The 22,825-nt window shown below is 38.9% G+C and overlaps 1 protein-coding gene across 1 annotated transcript in view; it reads right to left on the reverse strand.

Annotated features, from left to right (window-relative positions):
• Positions 1-1,277: 1,277 nt before the first annotated feature.
• CD226 (CD226 molecule) overlaps positions 1,278-22,825 on the reverse strand; it is a 29,060-nt gene continuing 7,512 nt past the window's right edge. Inside the window, 3 exon segments of the mRNA XM_037380011.1 lie at positions 1,278-1,535; positions 3,699-3,807; positions 12,179-12,517. Coding sequence (XP_037235908.1) covers positions 1,382-1,535; positions 3,699-3,807; positions 12,179-12,517 — 602 coding nt within the window. The 3' untranslated portion in view covers positions 1,278-1,381.

Raw genomic sequence — 22,825 nt, forward strand, 5'->3', positions numbered from 1 at the left:
CCCAGATAACAAGTGACAGGACAAGAGGAAACGGCCTCGAGTTGTGCCAGGGGAGGTTTAGTTTGGGTGTTAGGGAAAATTTCTTCACTGAAAGGGTTTTTGAAGCATTGGAACAGGCTACCCAGGGAGGTGGTGGAATCACCAGCCCTGGAGTTGTTCAAAATATGTAGATGCAGTGCTTAGGGACACGGTTTAGTGATGGAATTAGCAGTCCTAGGTTGATGGTTGGACTTCATGATCTCAACGGTGTTTTCCAGCCTAAATGATTCTATGACTCTCAGCTGTCATAGTAATGCTGTCATAGTAACACCTTCATCTACTGGGATTTTGTCCTCAGTAATACAGCAGATTTGTAAAAGGCCAAAAGATGTGTAGATCCTAATTCTCAGGTCTGCCTTCTAGTTCCGTTTGTTGAAGGATTTTATTTTATGTCTATTTGTTCAATTTCTGTGTGGTTTCTTCTGTAGGTTTCAGCAGAATATATACATATGCACACATACAACTCCATATGTATGTGTAATATGTTGTAAATGTTCTCAATCACGCTTTTTCTGCTTTGCATCATTTATTCATGTATCTCCCATGTTCTCTTTTTTTTTTTTTTTTTTTTTTGGTGCAATGAAACCTTATAATAAATTATTATTAAATATAACCTGACAGTGACAGTCTTCATGGTTTTTTTTCTCCTGGACATGGGGGGAAAGGTTGGGGGGGAAAAGGGAGGGAGGAGAGCAAGGGCTACACATCTATTCCATCCCCAAATAGGTAATACTGAACTAGCTGTAGTAAGTGGCAAGAAGCCTGTAAAATCACACAGCTGTCAGATAGCAAGCTTCTGTTCATACTTTTAAATCTAGGTTGAAGGATCCTTGATATATTTGCTTTTGTCTGCTGAATAGTACTGTTTGCCCGGCAGCAAAATAACACCACCTGTGTGGGAAGCCTTGGGAATTTATTATTCTATAGACCTTTCAATTTGAGATGCAAAAATCATGGAATTACACTACATTGAGCACATTTTCTTTCTCAACCTCTCACTTAGGCTTCTTAGACACAGATTTCTCAGACCAAATTAACTTTATGTAAACATATGCAGTTCTATTCCACGTATCAGAGCTGTTCTAAAATTCTTACTTAAGAGTACATCTACTGGGTAAAAAAATTAAATTGCAGAAGTACAAATAATCTTTAACTCTACATATGAATCAAAGGATATGTTAATGCTGCAGGCTGCAATCCAACATAGACACACCTGATATAACCTGGCCCAGGCTAGGTGTCCAGCCAAAGCAGCCCAGGCAGTGTTCTGCATAGCCAGTTTGACCTTCTACATCTCACTGGTGCAAAGAGAATAAAGTCAAATACAAGGCCTGTGTTTTCACTACTTCATTCTTAAGAAGGCATCTAATGATTTTTTCTTGGGTTTGTGTGAGACATTTCTGCAGTTGTCGTAAATCTCCTCTTTCTGCCAGAGTGATGATTCCTCTCTTCTTCCATGTTCCATGAAAACTGGATCTTCTATAACAGTTAGCAGGCTAGAAGAACATTAGGGAAAAAAAAAAAAAAAGAAAAAAAAATTGAAAGACTTTTCTTAAAAAGGCTACAACTTTGAAAAGGAAATAAAATGGCAGATTTTCCTAATATGCTGGTTTATTACAAGGAACTATTCAACCATCAATTAAAATATTTTTTGTCTTCCTGTTTTCTACATATACATTTCAGGTTCACCTCATATGAAAAAAGAAGTTCTACTTTGAATATATTTCCCAGGTGTCCCACATCAGCTGCCTGGTAAAGCACCAGTGGAATGCCCCTTCCCCTCACATACATCAGACACTGAAGTAGTATCTCCTATGTCAGTGAAAACAAGAATTACTCTGAAGTTATTGACCAGGCTAAGAATTAGTCGTGTCATTAAGACAACTTAATGTGATGGTGCCTTGGTTAACTGGCATGGGAGGAACGGTGGTTTCTGAAACAAATAGCTAGTCCCTAGCCTATGGTCACCCTCAGAAGAGCTTCACTCTGATACAAACAGGGACCCAACAATCAGAATGAGAGAAATAGAAATGGCAGGAGGTCAGAGACCTTTATAAGGACATACTGACAGTGGAGCTCATCGCTGGATAATACAGAAGTGCCACCTGAGAGGAGACAGGTGTGAGGCCATTCTCACATCCACAGTGAGAATGGAGCCATTTCCCTAAGCACAGCGTAACATACCCAACTTAGGGTATGAAGAGGCAAGGTAGCGACAGTGATGTTGGTTCCTATCTTTCAACCTCTAAACTTTAGGCCTTGAATAGCATTATTAAGGGGGGAAAAAGGCTCAGAGCTCCAAACACTGATTGTTACAATCCAAAAAGAACAGAGAATCACTGAAACAGCTGTCCCAATGAATTAGTGAAGCTGAACTAGAAGAAATAAAGGCAAAGGGTATCACAGGATACAATTTTTTGTCTCAGTTTTACAAGTAGTCACTTGAGGAAAAAAGGTATGAATAATACACAAATAATACAAATGCTACCAAACCAAAAGAGAGCTGATTTGTTAATAACATGGACACAGCTGAGCCTCTAAATGTAGCTGTAAAACATTAATGAATCTTCATCAAAAAAATAGTGACTAGGGATAATCATACTTTTAAATACTCCAATTTTTTTGTCTTTATAGTTTAAGATTAGACTATAATATTCAAGTGATATACAAAGAGCAGATACAGAAGAGAAAGGTCTTAAGAAATGCACAGTGCAAAATATGAGTGCTTCAGCTGTCCAGCTGCTCTTACTGGCATCTGAGTAGAGTACAAAGGTTTTGATAAGGCCTCTGTGAACCTCTGCATCTCCCTTCAGATGACACACATTAAGTCAGAAACATATTGCAGGGAACTGCATCATACTTGATAGTATAGTCCAAAATACCTAATTCCAGCATACAAGACATATTGCTGGTATTGCTTATTTTCCCCCTGAAACCAATAAATACAGTAAAAATCCAAGTAGTCTTTCCTCTGACTTGCAAACTAACAGGCGTGAGATTAGCAGTGTTTTGTAAAAGCCTGGACACAGATAAAAAGGCCCTTTGATTCACAGAAAAATACAACAATATATTGCCAACAAGTTCCAGCCGCCTCATATATTGTGGTAGGGGAAGAAATATTTTTTTCTGCTCACTATTTCTGTTCATTGGAAGCAGATATTCTGGATCAGATTAGTGTATATTTGGCAAGGAATACAGTAAACAGATAACGGTTTAACCTATTATTTTGGATCCAGCTGTGAGCAAATTTGGAACATAAAGTCAGAAGACAAGTAATGCTAGAAGATATAGAAAAGTTCAGGGTGTCACCCTTCCTTCTCTATGTGAGTAACAGGAGCAACCTATGCCTAGGTTTATGTTATTCCTGACAAATCACTCTTGGCCTGAAGTTTCAGCTAATACCACTGTAAGCATTTAGCTGACTAAGGAACTTGAATAAGCCATTTTTTCTCTTATTGTGAAAAAAGTGGGGGGAAAGAAAATGTCACTTTTTCATAGGCTGTAGAATCAGGTTTTTCAAGTTTAAAATTTTGGCAAGCAAATTTAATTTCCACAACTACTTGTGTTTTAATTTTTTTTGAGGAGGATAGTAGGATAAGCTGTTAAAACCTTTGTACTCACTTGCTTCAGTATATTAAGCAAGTTGGTTTGTTACTCACTTTTTGCAATAAGCAGTGGTGATGCAGGTCAGTGGAAAGACTATCAGTAAGACATCAGCAGAAATTCCTCCATCTATGTAGATAATAAACCATTTGTGATCCCAAGTTGCTAAAATACAATTGTAATAAATATGATTAGTATTTTTCTAAAAACCAGCATGAACTTTTTGTGACAAAGTTGAAAACCAATGATTATTTAGAGACATTGTTCACTGACAGCTCATGCTCGGTATTCAACCCTCACAACCATGTCTTCTTTGCTTAGCTCTTATGAAAGTTGTGACTGAGATGACCAAAGGTGAGTGAACACAGCACAGTGGTATGAAAAAAAAAGTGGTGCCTTGTATAATCTGTTTCTGTCTCCTTCCTTCCTCTGGTGAGAAAGCAGTCAATACATAAGTGACTTGATATATGGATAATAAAAGCACTCAGACTACTTAACTTGGCATTGTAAAGTTTTTTCCATAAGAGATACCTAAAAATCATTCAATACTTCCATGAGCAACAGGATATTTTTCAGAGTACCGGGAAGATACTTCAGTCCTCAAGAGGTTTTCTATTCAGTGCTGCACACAGTTATTTTCTTCTCTAATTCTAAAATAAATCTGTTCACTTTTTAACAAAATATTTCCACAACAATTTCTCCCATTGTGATCACTTGTTTGTAATAACCTAGTACTACTGTACATGCTTTGAAGGTGGATGACAGGAAACGCACCTTATTTGTTGTAGCCTAAGCAAAAATCCTCTCTTTGAGAATTACAACCAAGGCAGGAAAAATTATATTTTAGTAACTTCGCTTATAATGCATTGACTTCTTCAGTATGGAGTCATATTCAATTGAAGCTAAGGAGCAACATGTAATAACTAAAGGGTAGAGACTGGCAAGACAGTGTCTTCAAAGTATAAGTCAAAATATTCTTACGGTTTTCTCAAGTTTGCAGAAAGTTAATGTTATATTCTCATTTTTGAGGGGAAAAAGGCTAGAGAAAGAAGAGAGGTAATAAAGTCACACAGAGAACCCACAACACAAGTCCTCAGTACAGTTATCATGCATTTAAAACACTTATAAATTTTTCTCTTGTCACAATTCTGAACTTGTTTAGTGCTCGCATTAAAAAAAAAAAAAAAAAAAAGTGCATGCAACCACAGAACAAGACAGCTTTTTGCAGCCCTCCACAGTACCCTGCTTGCTGCTTCTCTGTTGCACCTTTTTGAGTAGTGCTCTGGAGACTTGAGACCAATAGTACAAAAAGCAAGCAAACACAAATAATAGGTAATCAATGTTTCTGTACATAATGTATTTGTGGCTAGCAATATCAGCTACTACAGAAAACATCATAGCCAGGTAATCTTACCAACTTCTAGTGGTCTCGAATGACCCTATGTGTCAGTAACATTTCGATGAGGCAAGCACTGGGTGTGACACTGACCAGTTACCTAGCAAAGAAGAAATATTTCCTGCATGTTCTTCAGTTTCTCAACATGTAGGAGTAAAACCATACAAAAGGTACAGAAAAGTGAGGATGCCCTGGGATGGAAAAGAGCAATGCCTCTTGTATTATTTACTACAAGAGATGGTGGTCATATCTTATGGCCATAAACATGTTTCTTGTGTTTCACATAAGCACTAGCAATTCACTAGTAAACAGGGACTTAACAGCTGTCTTTAGGTTAGTCCATCTTTAATCTTCTGCTCACTGCACAGAGAAGGATAGCATCTGAATATGAAACCACAGCTGCCACACAGAGCTTTCATTCTGAGTAGACAAGAAATTTACATGCTCAGTTCATAGGCAAAGGAAAACAATCAGTAACACGAAGGACAGTAATCCCAGCTACCCAGCTGCCAGGCCATCACCAGATGGCTTTTCTTCTCCTGGATCAAAAAGGTTCACAGCTTCTTATCTTGCTCTCCTGAATACCAGATGAGACTTGCTCAGGCACACCTCTTTAGTATTAATGTGCTCGTGGGAAAGGTTAACAAAAAATACTCATTAAAAAAAGAATCTTCTGATTGAATCCCAATCTTATTTTATTGGAAAGAAAAAAGAAAGAAAGTTCGGAAGTTTATGCTGCTGAAAGTGTGTAACATAATAGAGAAGGCTCCCTGATAACAAGAACTGATGCCTTTTGCATTACAACTGCATATGAAATCACTCTACTTCCAGCATGTTTTAAACTGCTGTGTACTTAAAATGGCAGAGTGGTGCTTATAGCTATGTCCAAATTCAGGAGAAATTATAATGTCTTTTTTTCCAAGTATCTAGTTACATACCACAGAAATAATTACCTGTGCCAGTAAGTACTCACAGAAATAAGGAGAAAACATCCTCTAAGCAACAACGAAAAAAAAAAAAAGCAAGAATCTCGTATTTAACTATCATCATGGTGATGGGTGCATCTGGACAGAATTCCAGAATTCAGCAGCGTCCCCACCCTTCAGTCTAAACACTCCAGACCTCATTTTTCTTTTCCTGAAGTTTCACCTTTAGTTTTATCAGGTCAAGATAATCATCTATGAGTTAATGAGTTTGAAGGCTGAGATTATCAGCTGTCAGTTAAATTTGGATGACAAAAATAGATTTCTTTTTTAGAACTGACAACAACTCAAAGCCCTTTTGCCTTTTCTCATTTGAAGTGAGCAATGCCATCCTGAGGCATTTGTTTCCTTTAACTATACAAAACTTTTTATAATTACTGACTTTATAACGTAACATTCAAGATTTTGCAGAAACGTGTCAGAGGCTTGTCATGTGCCTCCTTTAGTTCTTGTATTCTCATAAAAGGCAATATGCTAATGGGAGGCTATTAAGTGTATTTTCAGCATCAGTACAATTTCTGATTGTTAAGTATTAGGCAATGTGTTCCTACCTTCCCCATCTTCATAACCTTGGCTTTTTCTCTGCAAGACTGTGATTTTTTTTTGCAGAAAGGTTTCCAACCTCCAGTGCACTGACTTTGGTTTTGAGGTGGAAGCACTGATGGACCAGACAGTTGTTTGTTTTAACAAGAGATCTGAACTGCACTTTAAAGATTTTCATGCAGTTTGTCACATGCCTTGCTAGACTGGCACGTATAGTATGCTAACTAGACATCACTGAAATAGTTTTGCCTACAACTGAAAGGCAAAAATCCAGCATGAATGCATCCATGCCCAGAGAAAGGTGATTTGTTGAGTAGAGACCCACAAACATGGTCTGATATCTTGTGTTCATACTGGATGAATTCAAGAAGGAAGAAGGAAGATACAATTTCACTCCAGCCCTGCTTCTTCTCACCCCCTACCACAACGTTTTCTTCTGTTTTTAATGGCACAGAAGTATTGCTGTCTCCTCCCAGCTCAGGACTGTATAACCCTCAATGACTGGACAAGTAGTGCCCTGCTTTTCATCTGGGTGCCATGAAGATCTTACTGGGGGCTACTGAAAGACTTAAAGGCACAAGCAGCATGGGTTCACAAAGGGAAAGTCCTGTCTAACTTCATATCCTTCTACGATAAAATCACCTGCCTAGTGGATTACAGAGGAATGAAGGCAGTAGGTTGATTGACATTGATAACATGCAGCTGTGGCCTTGCTTCAGCGGCAGTGGGTTGATTGACATGGATGATGTGCAGCTGTAGCTCATCCCTGCTGACTGGTTAAATAGCCCTGAGGAGTCTGGGAGGAGGTTGGATGGAGGAGGAGTTTGAAGAAGGAAGAACCTGGATGTAGCAGAGAAGGAGTGGTGTGGTCTGGCCTCTGGAAGAAGGAGAAACAGTGCAGACAGTAGGATCTGACTGCTGGTAGAAGCCTTGTTGCAGCTTGTTTGTGCTGTGACAGTGGATGAAGGGAGCAAATGCTGGATTCTGTACTTGGGATGGAGTAATGCTGGGCACAAGTATAAACTGGGAGAAGAGTGGCTGGAGAGCAGCCCTGCAGACAGAGGTGGGGGGTGCTGGTTGGCAGCAGCCTTAATAGGCCCCAGCAGTGCCCTAGCAGCCGAGGGGGCAACCCGCACCCTGGGGGCATCACACACAGCAGAGCCAGCCGGGCACAGGAGGGGATCATGGCCCTGTGCTCAGCGCTGGTGCGGCCTCACCTGCAGTACTGCCTGCAGCTCTGGGCACGCAGCTGAAGGAGGACATTACAGTCCTTGAATGCACCCAGAGGAGGGCAACAAAGCTGGTGAAAGGGCTAGTACAAATCATAATGTAATTCTGACCCCTAAGTATACATTTAAATACAACCACCAACTTGTTGTTTTCAATTCTAGTGAGAGCAAACAGCAGCACAAAATGTTTCTGTTTGGCCTTGTGTAAGAGACCTTGCTATCTCACTTTCTGTTAAGGCAAGAAAAAACTTAATGTATCTTTCTAAAAATGGTTAGGTCTTCAGGTGGACTAACCATTTATTTTTCAACCCTACTAATTAAGTTCTTTCATATGACATCTCCCCTTTTTTCCCAATCCAAAACAATTCATGGATTTTAATTCTGCTTGCTTCCTTCAGAAACAGAAATCTAATAAAAGGAAAAAGCATGGTAAGTAAAAATCTGAAATTAGTTCAGATGTGGAATCTGGTGACATGACCGATCTCCATACTAGGAGAATTTTTAGGAGCAATATGGTGAACAACACATCAGAAATTAATCAAGTTTCTTGAACACATTATATTATTATGTAATATTCAGCCACCTTTTTCTGTATTTTCCAACAAAGGCTACATTACTTTACACATGTTGCTTTATGTGTTCCAGGTTTTGAGGACATAAAAGATTTGCAGAACTCCCACTTCACATGGAAATTCCTGTTACTAAAAAGCAACAATCACAATATTTTGTGGGATAGAATGGACATTGTGATAATGAATAATCTCATGGTTTTATTTTCATTAATGTTTGAAAGTGCCAAATGCAGCCTGCTCTTTTACTGATACAACTGCAAGAATAACACAGGCTTTCCCCACACTTGAAAACCCATTCCCTCCTCTCTCTCTTTTTTCTTCATAGGAATTCCATGCTGGTTTGCTTCTTGTCTAAAGGTGAATGTAATTTTACGAGGAAATCTGCTTCTTTCAGCAGTTTTGGAGCTATTACCAGTTCTGCAAATAACACTGTGCTTTATTTCTACCTCCTTTCACTCAAGATTCCTCCTTTTCAAAAATTTGTGGGGTCCTCTTACCAACAGTTTCTCAAAAAAAAATAAGTAAAACAACAAAAGCCCAAACCCACAAAGATTCTTATCTTTCTTCTTACTCTCCCTGAATCTAAACAGTGTTTTCCTTATTACTGTTTACAATGCAGCTATCCTCCCAGCTCCTAGACTCAGTATTTCAAAACATCTCTGAAACTGGGCAAGGTGAGAAGATTTGCAGTACCCATGCAGAATCACGCCAACAGGCTAAAAACATTGGAGGAGTTTGGTATCAAATCCAAGCTACAGTGTGGCATCGCTGTAATGCTAAGCCAAAGAAAATGATGTGACTGAACTGACAGAACAAACAAAGAAGAGCAAGAGCACAGCAAGTTTCTGTCACCACTTGGTTTTTGAGCCACAGCTGTTGCATCAAGCACAGTAAGTCACTCGTAAGTTTGTGAGAGACCTTCCTGGCTATGGCACAGGGTGCAGTGGGAGCTGATGCATGGCCTGGTGCATCTTTCCCCTTAGTGATTCTCCATATCTGACTGGAAATATTGCATGTTATGAAACAGTTCCAAACATCAGAGAAAAAATTGGAAACCCTTGACACTTTGCTTCCTTTGGTATTAATGAAAAATAAATCAAATTTGCTTCATAACACGGAGTGAGGAATTAAAAGTGAGATAATGGGGTGTTTTCTGAATCATACTGCACTTCAGCTTCTTCAATGGTTTTATACCTTTTCTTCCTCCAATAAACAAGTATAACTATACCGGCATTGTTAGAACAAAAAAATGTAAATAGTATTTGTTTCAAGAGCAAAAGAAGCATGAAAATTAAAATTTTTTGGAGAAAAGATAGTTTGTATAGGTAGGACTGGTAATTCTTAAAGTTGTATTTTTTGCAACTCACTTGGAGTAAACAGAAAAAATTTTTGCTCTACAATTTGGATACACATGATTATATGAATATAGTCAACATTTTAAAATTTGAATGTTTAAAATTGTCAGAAGTAAGAGAAATTTGGTCCTGGTATCTCTTCTCACGTTCTGCTCAATTTGATGGACTTTTGTGGCAAGTATTCAGAGCAAAGCAGATCAGCACTTTTTTCCCTGAGCACATTTGCCACTTCTTAATTAACCATATAACAGATTAAGCATACTCTGATGTTTTTATACCCCATGCTGCAGCTCTTAGTACTGTCAAAGGGATGTCTACTAACACTCATATATTACCAGGTGTCACATTAAGAAGGGGGGGTTCTTTGAACCCTTTATATTTGACCAGCCTGTCAGTTTCCCAAGAAAGGCGAGACCCCCGTGTCTGACCAGCCTGTCCGCTACCTGCGTTTTGACAGCCCACTGTGTCAGAGGGCGATTCCACTGACCGATCCAGGGACCCCTGCTGACAGCGTCACTGAGTCACATCCCTTATCACAACTACTCAAATCTCCTGAGACTTATATAAAAGGAACATCAGCTGAACACTTTTATTATACAAAATACAGGTTTGTGACAGAGTAAGGTTCAAAGATTGCCAGTGGTAATACACTGATTGCAAAGCAAGCTTACAATACACTTAGTAACAGCTAGCGTGGATTAGTCATAGAATAAAGTTCTCACCCAACAGGCGTCCCTGTGGGGGAGAAGGCAGGTTCAGCCCCTCCACTGATCCCAGGAGTTACGATGGAGTCTTCCCTAACTTCTCCCCTCAGTTGTCCACTTTTTATGCTTTATAGTACACTGCACATTTATCATACACAGGAGAGGTTACAAGTTTCTGGCTTCCAATGTAAATTAGCACACATCCTTAGACAGCACTGCTGAAGTTTTTCACTAGCTACACATGCTCCCCAACCGGGGGGGGTGCCCTCTTTCGGGGGCGCTATCTGAGTTGGGGGTTGTGATCTCCCACTGCCACAATTATCTTTGTCCTACTTTCAACTAAGTTTCTGTGCATGTATGGGGGTCGTGACACCTTATCAGCTTGTCAGCCAGAACTTAGAGCTTTAGAGGGTGGGTCAGCTTGACCTAACCTTGTGACACTAAATCAATGTGTGGTATTTCAGGAGTTTAGACAATTTCCCCTCTTTAGATTTAATTCACCAGAACACATTCATTTTCTTTAAATTTAGATGGAGCTTAAGTGACTCTAGTCATACCTATTTTTGTTAGTGATTGGTATCAAATATCTGGTGAGGTGTAGTAGTACCTTGGAGGCAGGTAACTTTGGGATGGAGTTGTGCATCAGTATTGCAGTGAGATGATTTCATCTGAGGAGGGTCACTTTGCTACAATGGTTGGCTCAGCAGTGGACATCTCATATATTCTTTATCTGACAAGTGCTATGCAGCTTATCAGCCCACCAGGTCCCCATTCCTGCAGGGAGCTCTACAGAGCCTGGCTGTGGGGTCTCCACTCCGCTCCACCCTCTGTTACTCCTACCAGCAGGTGCTGAGATGGCAGGGGGTGTTGCTTAGGGAGCCGTGGTAAAGTACATTCCGTGCATGTCAATCATTCTGAAAGCCATAGTTGTATTTTATCCTAAAAAGCTTTCTGGAATACTACATTTCTATTAGGTCCCAGTTTTCTCTAATTCCCCCCACTCCACCAAGTAATTTTCCCACACCAGGAACAAAAGCAGTACAACAGAAGCTGGACTGAATGCTGCGACAAAAGGACAAGGGTGGTACGAGAACCATCTCTTCAAAATACATTCTATAGAGAAGAACCAAAACTGAGTCTTTTCTTTTTTTCAATCATAACAGGAAACAGAAGTAAAGGTGGGATTCAGCTCACAATTTGAGAAATTTTAAGTGTCTATGTGTGGGGACCTAAGCTGCCATTCTAATCAAACTGCGATGATAATCACAGCACAACCTAGGCAGCCCCTCAGCTCCCCATAAAAAACCTCCTTACATAAATAAGGTAGAGGCCAGCTTACAAATTTTTACATTTTCAGCTCTTGGCCTTCATTGAAGGCTAGTTCTCGCCCTCAGGACCCTGCAGTGCACTGTGCTAATGGGAAATTCCCCTCCTGCCCACCTCTACCTGCAAACTTGGGACCTCTCCCCTCTTTCAAAGGGTCTGCTTCCTAACATCAAACCAGTTTCTCACAAGCAGGTCTAAAGTCTTATAACAAGACCAGACCAGTTTAAAACCAGCTTCTTTTTGTGGAAACAAGATTATTTGTTAACTTTGCTGTCTTTTACATGCTGCTAATCAGAATGTGGTGTTCAAATAAATCTTCACATGTTACTGAAGAGTTATTTCATATGGTAACAGTGCTAATGTCTCAGAAGCTCTTACTGTGAAAATGTCTACAACTTTCTCTTTTACTTATTAGCCACAGTAAAAACTCATCACATAGGTTTTGCTTCTTCCAGTAGCTACGCAGTGGTACATTGCAATGTCAGAAGCTGTAACATTTTGAATGACAATCATGGAGTTTGCCTGATCAGAGCAACCCAGCAGTGTATACTCCTTGAAAACTGAACCAAAGTGTTGCTTTCCTGAGGAGCTGCACAGAGCAATGATATCTACCTGATCTGCTTTAATCCTATCCCATATCATTTGCTGCACTGAATGTCCAATTTTATAAGGGCAAGTAAAAGCAATGTTTCCTCCAGGCTTGGTAAACACAGGATTACTTTGTGTCTCAAAAGCATTTGTTGAAAAACACAAAGAATAAAAACTTGCTTATAATTAATTCAAGGTAAGTTTAGTATCAATAATTTCTGTATAGCAAATATTAATGAAATTGACTTACAGCAGAAAGGTATTTGAATCATTTAAAATACTGAAAAATATCATTTATACCTATCTATGACCAGACCATATTTTTGTGCGTGTTTAGACAAAACAATCTTTATGGAACTGTGAGTCTGCAATGACATTGCAAGAAGGCTATTTCTATACATTTTGAGTACGTGGTCCTTTTATTAACAGTTTCAGGACATATTCAACAGCATAAATTGTAGGGCCTGTCTAATTAAATTTGTGATAGTCTTGTTCTGCTTTCACACTAATTATAATAAGAAAATGGTTTGATGTGACCCTCAGGACATGCATTAGTAAGTGATGTTAAAAGACATTCCATCTTATGAACTACAGTTCTCCCATTCACAGACCTTGCCACTTAAATAAAAAAATTATTATCCATTCATATTCTCTACTTGGGAAAAACCTGTGTGATAGTCAGGCTGTGGCATGAAAGGAGACTTCCAGGCAAATTTAAGACTTCCAACATGTATAAACCATAGAAAATACTGTATCTTAAATAGTTTTGACTGAAATCCCCCAGCTCTGTGTTGTTGGTTTTAGCAATAGAATTCACTGCTTAAAAATTGAGGGTGGGGGGCGGGGGGGAATTATCAGTAGAAAGATTGTCAATGTTTCTGATATTCAGAGGATTCAATAGCAACTTGGTTTCTAAAGTCAGCTTTGTAATGCCTATCTCTCATAAATTAGACTAGCACTGTCATTTTTTGGAAGACTTTAATGTTGAAAAAGATTAATGATCAGATTGCTCTTTCTACACTGTAAAAAGCCTAGTATTTAAAGTTCTTCGATTAGTTAATTTTTTTATTAGATGTCTTTAAGTCAAGAAAAAAGTCACTAATATATATTTTTAATGTGTTTGCCTCTATCTATGGCAACAACTGGAAGCAGAGACAGAAAACCAAAATTACATAGCAAAAATTAGTCATTAAATGCACCAAAATCTGTTTATAAAAAAAGGTTTTAAAATGAGGCTGTACCCAGATTCATAGGAGACGACTGTTGCAGTAGCACTCTAGGTGGAATTGAATATGCCCTTAGACTGAGCTAGATTTAGATTCTCCTTGATATAAAATCTTTATCAAAACTCTAGGGAAAAAAATGCTGGTAAACTTCATTGCTTTGGATAATGGTAGTGCCAGGGTTGTCAAAATCATAGATACTGCAGAAATCATTAGCACAGGGTGGCCTAGCTCACCTCCTAAGCCGGGTGCAAAGTAGTAGGCTTTCATGTGGGCAAGTATACTACCCTAAATCTAGGAAAAAGTGATTCCATTCATGTTGACAGGATAGAGACTTCACTGTGGAAGTCTGTGATCTCTGAGACTTGTGCAGTCTCTATGAAATGCTAAATGAAAAAGTCTAGTCTCCGATTTTTTATCAATGGAGCACAGCACAGAAAAACTACATTCTCTCTGCCTTTGGAGACCAGAAGTATGATTAAAACATTAAAATGCTGAAAGACAAAAGGAACTGTGTCTAGTGAGTTTGCCTAAAAAAAAATTAATGAAGAACTTGAAGATCTATGCAGACTGCAATCAAGGAGACAGAAAGTTAATGACAGACAAGGACAGGAAAGAGATAAATTTACTAAACAGAAGGTACAACAAAGTGAAGCTAATTAACTTCTTGGACAGCTTGCCAAAGACAGCTAAATTTCTATTACTGAAGATGGCTGACAAGGCTGGATAATCATTTAAGATACTGTGCTAGTTCCAGCAAGAATTTACTTATGGAAGTCTAAGTGGTATTCGAATTAGACTAAATGACTACTATGGTGGGACTATACACTTGCAAAATATGTCTTGAAATGCAGTCCCTCAAAAGTCACTACACTAGAATGAGTAATTTTTTTCTTCATGTCAGATTCAGATCCACAGTTTCAGATTCAGATCTGCTAGCGAAGAGGGGTAAATGAAAAGGTGATTGAAACCAGTTCTCCATCTTGTACGTCATATTCTTAGAGGTCAGATCCTTTCCATCTGTGCCTCTTTTCAGACCAGCAACTGCCTGCTTTGCAATAAACCACATATTCTTCCCTGAGAAGTCTTGTCTTCTTCATTGCAGTCTTTGCTGTCTTCTGCTATGAGCAAGCCCAGCTGCTACCCACATTCTCCTTAAGGAGCCTTGAAGTCTCCCCGTTTGCTCCTGGGCCCATCCTTGCTGTCCTATTCATTTCATGCCAATGCTACCCTGAACTCCAGATGTTTCTTCCACCTAAATGTGTTTATTAGGGAAATCATGTGTATGATGATGCTACCTCCCACCTTCCAGATGATTGCCGCATGACCCAAAGGGCAGCCAGCCAGGATGGTATAACAACTAGCCTTCTTCCCTGCAGCTCTGCTGTATATTTGCTAGAAAAAAGTACGTTGCACATATGGTGAACTGTGAACAAAGAGATATAAAGTTTTCCACCAAAATCATGAAATCCCTTCTGTCTTATAATTTTAGTTAACTTTGTATGTTATATTTGCCAAACACTAGATCCCAGTTTCTGGTAATATATAATATTACAACATAGTGTAATATACTATAATAGGTACAGTTATATACAATTATAAAGCTGAGGTTGCCTTGCAACTTCAGTGGAGAATTTCCAGGTACAAATTTTGATATATTTATATAATTTGCTGGTATACAAATAATAAACAATATTTTAGTATTGAGAACTATGTACGAACAGCCACATTAAACTAGAAAGTTTTGAGATTCTTGACCACTGTTCATTCTGTCACAACCAATTTCAAACACAGACATCACAACACATTTTATTTTTTTCCTTTGCATGTGTATTTTATCTGACAGTATGATACCTTGTACAACTTGATTATGTAAAGCACAAGCAGTGGAGGCTTAGGCCTACATAGTTCTAATTAAATCTTCCAAGTACACTAAAGTGTTTCAGGCTTTTGTTTTAAGCCATTGTCCCATTTTATTTTCATACTGGCATCAGCATAGTTGTTTCATCCTCCCTCTCCTCTGTTCAACTTTATTTAGCACCTTTCTGAACAGAGTTGCTTTGCTTTCAGCTTGGTACACGTGGGATGAGAACCTCCTGCTCTGAGAAATAATTCTATGGGAAAAAAGCACACCCACATACTGTCACCCCTGCACATGCACAACTCAAGGTGACAAACCATGTGTGAATATTTCAGAAATGCTAAAAAAAAATTATCATTGTGAGTAGACTTTCCCTGCCCGCTGCTCAATCCAGCCACTGCCACTGCTGTCTGCTGCCCCTGTCATGGCTGTGTCATCTTGCCTCCTGGACAGAAGGTTAGAGCAGGTGACAGCACTCACGGTAGGTACATTTGCCTCTGCTTAGTAAAGTGCTCTGTGTGTGATATCTTCCCAGCATCTCTTTTGGTACGATGTTATCTCATCATATTTTGCAGCTATACATATTTCTATTTGCTATTAGATATTTAAAAGAGAAAAAATATAAGCCTTCATATTTTTTAAAAAACATAATCTTTCAATATTCTTCTTGGAAAGTAAATCTCAGAAATATAGAGGTATAACAGAGTGTAAACCAGCTTTCCATGATTTAAAAGATCAAACCCAATTTCTGCAGCAGGGAAACTGTTGAAGTTAAGATATTCTTTTTGGAGGAAAAATAAAAATGTGTAATTTTTTTTTCCCCTCTACCCTTGCTACTAGAAATTAAAAGTCAAATGTTATGTAAAAGTTTTGTCCCCATTCTTTTGGCTAGGGTTTTTCAGATTTTCTACTTTTGGGTTCCTGTCCTACCCATTTTTGTTGTTGTTGTTTTGTTTTGTTTTGTTCTTTTGACCTTTGATGGGATGAGTTGGGGTTTTTTTCCTCAGAGGAAAGTTGCTTAGATACCTGTACTTGTTTTCAGCTATTATGTTCATTTTTAAAATCAGTACCTATGATATTTTAATTACCGTTTGCTGCAAATTTCACTAGTCCCAGATTTATTTCATACGAGGCCCCAGAGTTTCACTCTGAACTACACGTAAACCTCCTGCATTCCTCCCGGTTTAAAACCGTATGCAAAGAAAACCACAGTCAGTTCTGCAACTTCAGAAAGGTAAAATTCAGCACAGTAAAATAAGATGCATTGAAACACTGTTCTGGCTTGGCATGTTTCTGCATCTCTGTTCAGGCTTAAGGCTTAGCAGAGGTTAAACACTACCTGAGCAGGTTTTATACAAAGAGAGTCACATCAGCTGCTGCAGGAAAGTGCACACACTGCCAAGCACCAAACATGGGGAGTCACACCCTATCCTCACCCATCCCAGCACACAGACCTTTACCATGTGCTCCCAGATACAAGGTCAGGACAAACTCATACTGCTCAAATTGATGTTAACGGAGCTACCTTCAAAGTAGCTACCCTTAGGAAGTAATGCTCTCCATCAGAAATAACTAATGACCTTGGCAGATTTGTCAAAACTGCAAAGATTACTTTGTTCTACAGCAGAGACAAGTTCCCAGGTTCCACTAAGTTTGCTGAAGCTCTGCATCACAATATTCTTCTCCTTATGTTAAATATTATTCATTATAGGATAAGATATAATATAATAATAAGTATTATTATATAATATAAATAATAAATAAAAGTGACAAATCAAATTGCAGATGAAAAGGAGGTTTAAAATTTTATGAAGATGAACTTTCTCCAGGGCTCTTGTTTTCACCAAGGAAATCAACTTTCAGTTGAGAAAACACATCACATTTCCTGAATAGGCTAAATATGGAATTATACTTAGCTCCTAAATTGACGTCTTCCAATTATATTAGTACATAGCACATAAATTTATCGAGTTACTATAAAAATTTTTTTGCCCTTTTTTGGATGAAATAGAGAAACATAGATGTATAGCTATCAAACAGCAAAGATCTTAATTTCTAATGAGCTACTGATACCAATTCTACAATCAGACTCAGAAATCAGCAGTAGTGCTGTGTTTGAAAGGAATGTTCTTTTTCTAATAGCAACTATTTGGATCCTAAAAGTTAAAATGAAAGTATTTATACTCCTATATCCTTAAAACATCCCTTTAAATATATATTAAATTATATGGTGACAATTAGTTGAATCTTTCTATACCAATTATTAATTCTGCATGATCTTATAAACACTTAGTACACAATTGTAATTCACCTGCCAATTCCAGTTTGTTTACATATATTCCACTACTCTCTGTTGTTATTTTACTCTTTTAATCTGAACTTTACTTACCTAGAGTGCAAGGAAAGGGAAAATAAAGAAAAAATAAAGAAGCCAAAGAGAGGGAGAGATAAAGTACAGTGCTAACAGGGTGAGAAAATCATCCTCTCTTCAGGTATAAACATTCATAAACTTCCAGCAAGGAGGATTTGGTTGTTGGGGAAGAAATCATCTGGTAAAAGCATATAATGCACTACACCAGGATTCATCTGTAGGAGAGTCTTGAAGATAAGATGGGTCAGAATTTCAGATTTTATTCTCTCCGGGAATTTCATCAGTTCATGATGAAGGGAATTTACCAGCAATAAGAGTTCAATGAGCAGACAGGAGTGACACAGGATATTGTTGTGCTCAACCTTCACTTACTGTTAATGACCTATATTGTCTTACAGTGGATGAAGGTATATGCTATATTGGCAACTGTATGTCACAGCACGCAGGCATGTGTGTGTGTTTGTGCCTGCCTGCTCATATCTTCCGTGAGGCTCCTGAGGGTCAGACTTCAGGCAGAGCAGATGATATCATGCTTTAAGCCACACAGAAGAAAAAAGTCAGGGGAGAGGGGAAGGGAAAGAGTGTGAAAAATCAAACTGGCTCTTAAGGACAACTATTTGAACCGATGTTCCTCAGGAGGGAAAGCCAAGGGTGCCAAAGCAATGGACAGGGTACTCATCCAAGCTGCCCAGCCCTGAAAGTATTTTAATGCCCAGGAGTGCAGCATGAGGATGCACTGTGGGGAACTGCTGCCCTGCATCTCAGATCCTAGTTATTGCTTTTAATGGATTGTTTTATGGACTGAGAATATATTGAAAAGGAAGGGAAAATACAGTTTGTTTCAAAATAAGCCTGTTGTGCAGCTTGGTACCAGGTAAGAAAATGGAAGAAATCAATATATCATCAGTATTTTTTACTGGTTCTTTCTTTTCCATTTATTTTTGTCCTTATTAAGTTATAAATTATATTCCTGTCTGACGGGACAGCTGAAAGAAAGGTTCATCATTACAAATATAAGCAGCAGAAAGAGGTTCTGCAGATGGGAAAATTTCAGAACTTAAAATATTAATCACCTCTTAGTGATTTCCTTTAAAGTATTTGGAATTTTAACGGTCTGAATCTGTAATTCCTTTTACCCTCTGTTTTTACCTACCTCTGTTCATTTCATAACCTAACATGTATTTCCCCAAATAAAATAATATTCAGTCTATCCTGGATAAATTAATACTATCTCCTTAATTTTGAAGCTGTCACTGTGTGCTTTCCAGTTTCCACTGCAATTGTATTGTGTAATGATTTCTAAAGTCCATTATCTCAAAACTTTATCAATCACATTTACACTTTGAGAAACAAAAACCAAACTTACAAAACTCTTGAATTTGGATTTAACTACTGGATGTCACAGAAATTATGGTTGATACTAGAGATGATACAATACTTTAGTTAAGCTGAATTTCCCAGTGGTGGCTGCAGTGGCATAGAATTAAGAAGGAGTAGCTGAGATGACAAAATATATTTGGGTTATAGAAGTCAGGGACTACATGCCCCCAAAAAATGTTTTTTAACCCACTAGATTCCACTCCAAGTCAGTTTTGGCTTTCCCAACTGCACCCATTCATGCCTGCACAGTGTTTTAAGGTTCCTTCCAGGTCAATTGCCCCTGCTTCCACCACGTCTATGCTTCTGTTTTATGTTTTAGTTTGGTCAGGAGCTTCTTGTTCATCTGTACAGACCGTCTGACATTTTTGCTTGATTTCCTACTTGTCTGGGTGGACCGATGAAGTAGGTTTTCCTTGAAAATCTTTTCTCCATCACTCTTGGGATTCTTCCAAGATCTCTGAATGGGTCAAAGTCTGCTCTTCTGAAGCCCAGGGCTGTGATCCTACTTTTTTTGCCTTTATCCCTTTCTCTTGGGACCATGAACTCTACTGCAATCAGGGTTGCCCCGATCTTTACAAACCCAACATGTTCTTCCTTCTCTGTAAGTCTGAAGCTGAGCGGAGTGCCTCCTCTCTTCAGCTGCTTAATCACCTGAGTGAGGTAGTTACCATCAACGCATGCCAGAAACCTACCAGATTGTTTGTGCCCTGCTGTGTTTCTACTCTACAGGTACCAAGTGGTTGAACTCTCCCATGAGGACCGCAGAATGTGAAGCTTGTTCCAGTTGTCTGATGGAGGCTTCATCTGTATCAGGCCTGATCACGCTGATCAAGCAGTCAGCAGCAGACACATACCACAACATCACCTATGCTGATCTGCCTGCAAGTCCTGATCCATGAGTTCTCAGCTGGCTCATCATCCATCCCTAGGCAGACCTCACATTCCCACTGTTCTTTCACATAAAGAGCAACTCTCCTTCTCTACTGTTCCAGCTTGTCCTTCTGAAAGATCCTGTATCAGCCACTGCAGCATTCCAGTCATGTGAGCCATTCCACCGTGTCTCTGTGGTCCCAATGAGCTTGTAGCCCTGCAACTGAACACAGAGATCTAAGTACTTGTTTCCCAGGAAAGGTATATTCCCCATGATGTGTTCCCTCAGCATTTCCTTGTTTGTGTGGACATACTTGGAATGGTCACCCTTGTGCCCTGATTCATTGTTTTCAAGGTGTTTCCTGCCCACATAATCCCACACCATTTGCTTGACAGCCCAGTCCGCTTCCTCACTGGTGGGCTGTCATCTCACTTTCCTGTTAAAGCTCCCCTCACCAGCCTGCTGGCAAGGATGCTTTTTCCCCCTTGCTCAGGTGGATCCTGTCTCTTCCTAGCAGTCTTTGATCATCAAAAAAGGTCCATGGTGATAAAAGGTAACACCTTGTTGTTGACAGCAGCCATGCAACTGGGTCCTGACGGTACCTGCCCCCTCTTCCCAGGGCTTTTCCTTTCTTCAGCAGGATCAAAGAGACACCACCTAAGCCACCCATGTCCTTGACCACCACGCCCAGCACCATATAGTCACACCTGATGTATTCCAGGTCTCTCCTGGACTCCTTTTTGGTGTATGTGTGGAAAAGCAGCAGGGATTAGGAATGGGAGGACTGGGCAAACCTCTCTGCAGCATCCTAGAGTTTACCCTGGCAAGCAGCAAATCTCCCCAGACAGCAGGCTGGGTCAGCAGATGAACAAATGAGAAGTGAGAGTTATCTCCAAATTATCACACAACAGCAAGTCAGTTAATAGCTATCATATCCCCCTGACACTCAATGCATGTTCATCAAACAATGTTTATAGCGAACATGTAAAACAACCCTTCTAATTTCATCTTACTTTGGGAAAAACACAGCAGTCCTCATGGGTACTGAACGTTACAATTTTTTTCCTTAACATAGCATATTCTGATGCAAACAAAGTAACCCAGAGTACATAACAGCATCATTATTCTTAGTAACAACTGAACATTCAAAATGGTAAGGAGCAAGATGAAGAAAAGGCCGGGGAAGGGGTGGGGGGGGAACCCAAGAAATCCCCAGTGCTAAATAAAAGGATTTGGATGCTCTGATTGTCAGACAAATGAAAATAAAAATATCATCATATTGTTTCCCAAAGACAGATTTTCTCATGAATGTTAACAGAGAGTCATATAGAAGACAAAAGTGGTATTATTCTGCTTCATTTAGCAATGGTAAGACGGAACATGCGTTTCATTTTATGTATCTTATTTTAATAAGGTTATAAACAAACTGGACAAAATTCTGATGAGAACAAGAATGATGAAAATTAGAATCATGAACTAAGAAGAAAAGTTTAAAGAACTGTTTGTTTAGTAGTACTGAGGGATGACTGAAGGCTGCCAGCATGAGGCGGGAAGGACTACAGTGAATAAACTCAGTATTAAAAAAGAGATATCTAGGTTAAATATGATGCAGGGTGAAAAAATCTCCTTGTACAGCTGGTTAAGTGCTAAAATGACTACACAAAAATATTATGCATGCATTTTCAACATAGGAATCAGTTAGGGATGATACAGATACACACACGCTGCCTTAAAACACAGAGATGGATGAGATGATTTGGAATGTCTCTTCCAGCCTGGCTTTTCCACAATTCTATAATTCCTTTTGATCTAAAATTTTCCTTCAGAAAGGAAGAGGAGATAGCTGCTCTACTCCCAACAGGGCTGGTTTGGTTCTTTCCCTAGCCTTTTTTACTGAAGGGGTATGCAATACTTAGTTCACCACAGAATATAAAAAGTAAGAAAAGCAGCATTTAGCAGGTCGATAATCACAACAGAGGTGTGAAAAAGGCAGCTTCACTTCCTCCATCCTCTTGTTTTCTAATTAGGTGCTGACAGTGTGGTTGACACTGTGTAAGATACAGAGATAGTTCTTGCTCTGGGGAGCTCAGTCTAAGAGCCCAAGAATGAAGATCCCACAGGATTAGTTTTTGCTTCCATGTGCTGATAATCTTTCACTGTAGACCTATGAATCACATTCTAAACTGAGACAGAGATAAATAGAAAGCCAGCTATTTCAGGTGAATAGGGACTTGAAAAAAATCTATGCAACGTGCTGCTTTTGGCAGGCAGAAGAACATTAATATAGAAGTAAGTGCTGAGTGGCATGGATATCATCACGCTAGCTAAGAATAGAAAAGCTCTGTCTCTGCTGTTAGAGAAGAGGTTGATCACTCTATTTAAAATATGGGAGTACTTCATGGTATATCTGGCATTTAAATGCGCTATTAATGAAATTCCACTCTTATTCAGAGTTGCTAGCAAAATGTATCCCCTGAGCAAATGGTCCATCATCATTGACTGACAGAAACACAAATGTAGTCATGAATTAAAAAAAAAAAAAAAGAAAGAAAGAAAAAAATCCAAAACAATTAAGCAATTATGCAACTCTGCATAATTCACATTATGGATGTAAAAGTCACTACAAACATCAAAAGAATATTTCCCATTCTATTCAGAGCATAGCATGGGAAATTTTCAGTCAAACTAGTACTATTTTAACACCTACCTGAAATAAAACTCCTGAGGAAATAATGATAAGTTTCAAAATATACAGAAGCTCATGTTACAATTCAACAGTTT

Source organism: Falco rusticolus, chromosome 3 (assembly GCF_015220075.1).
Source record: "Falco rusticolus isolate bFalRus1 chromosome 3, bFalRus1.pri, whole genome shotgun sequence".
Taxonomy (NCBI): Eukaryota; Metazoa; Chordata; class Aves; order Falconiformes; family Falconidae; genus Falco; species Falco rusticolus.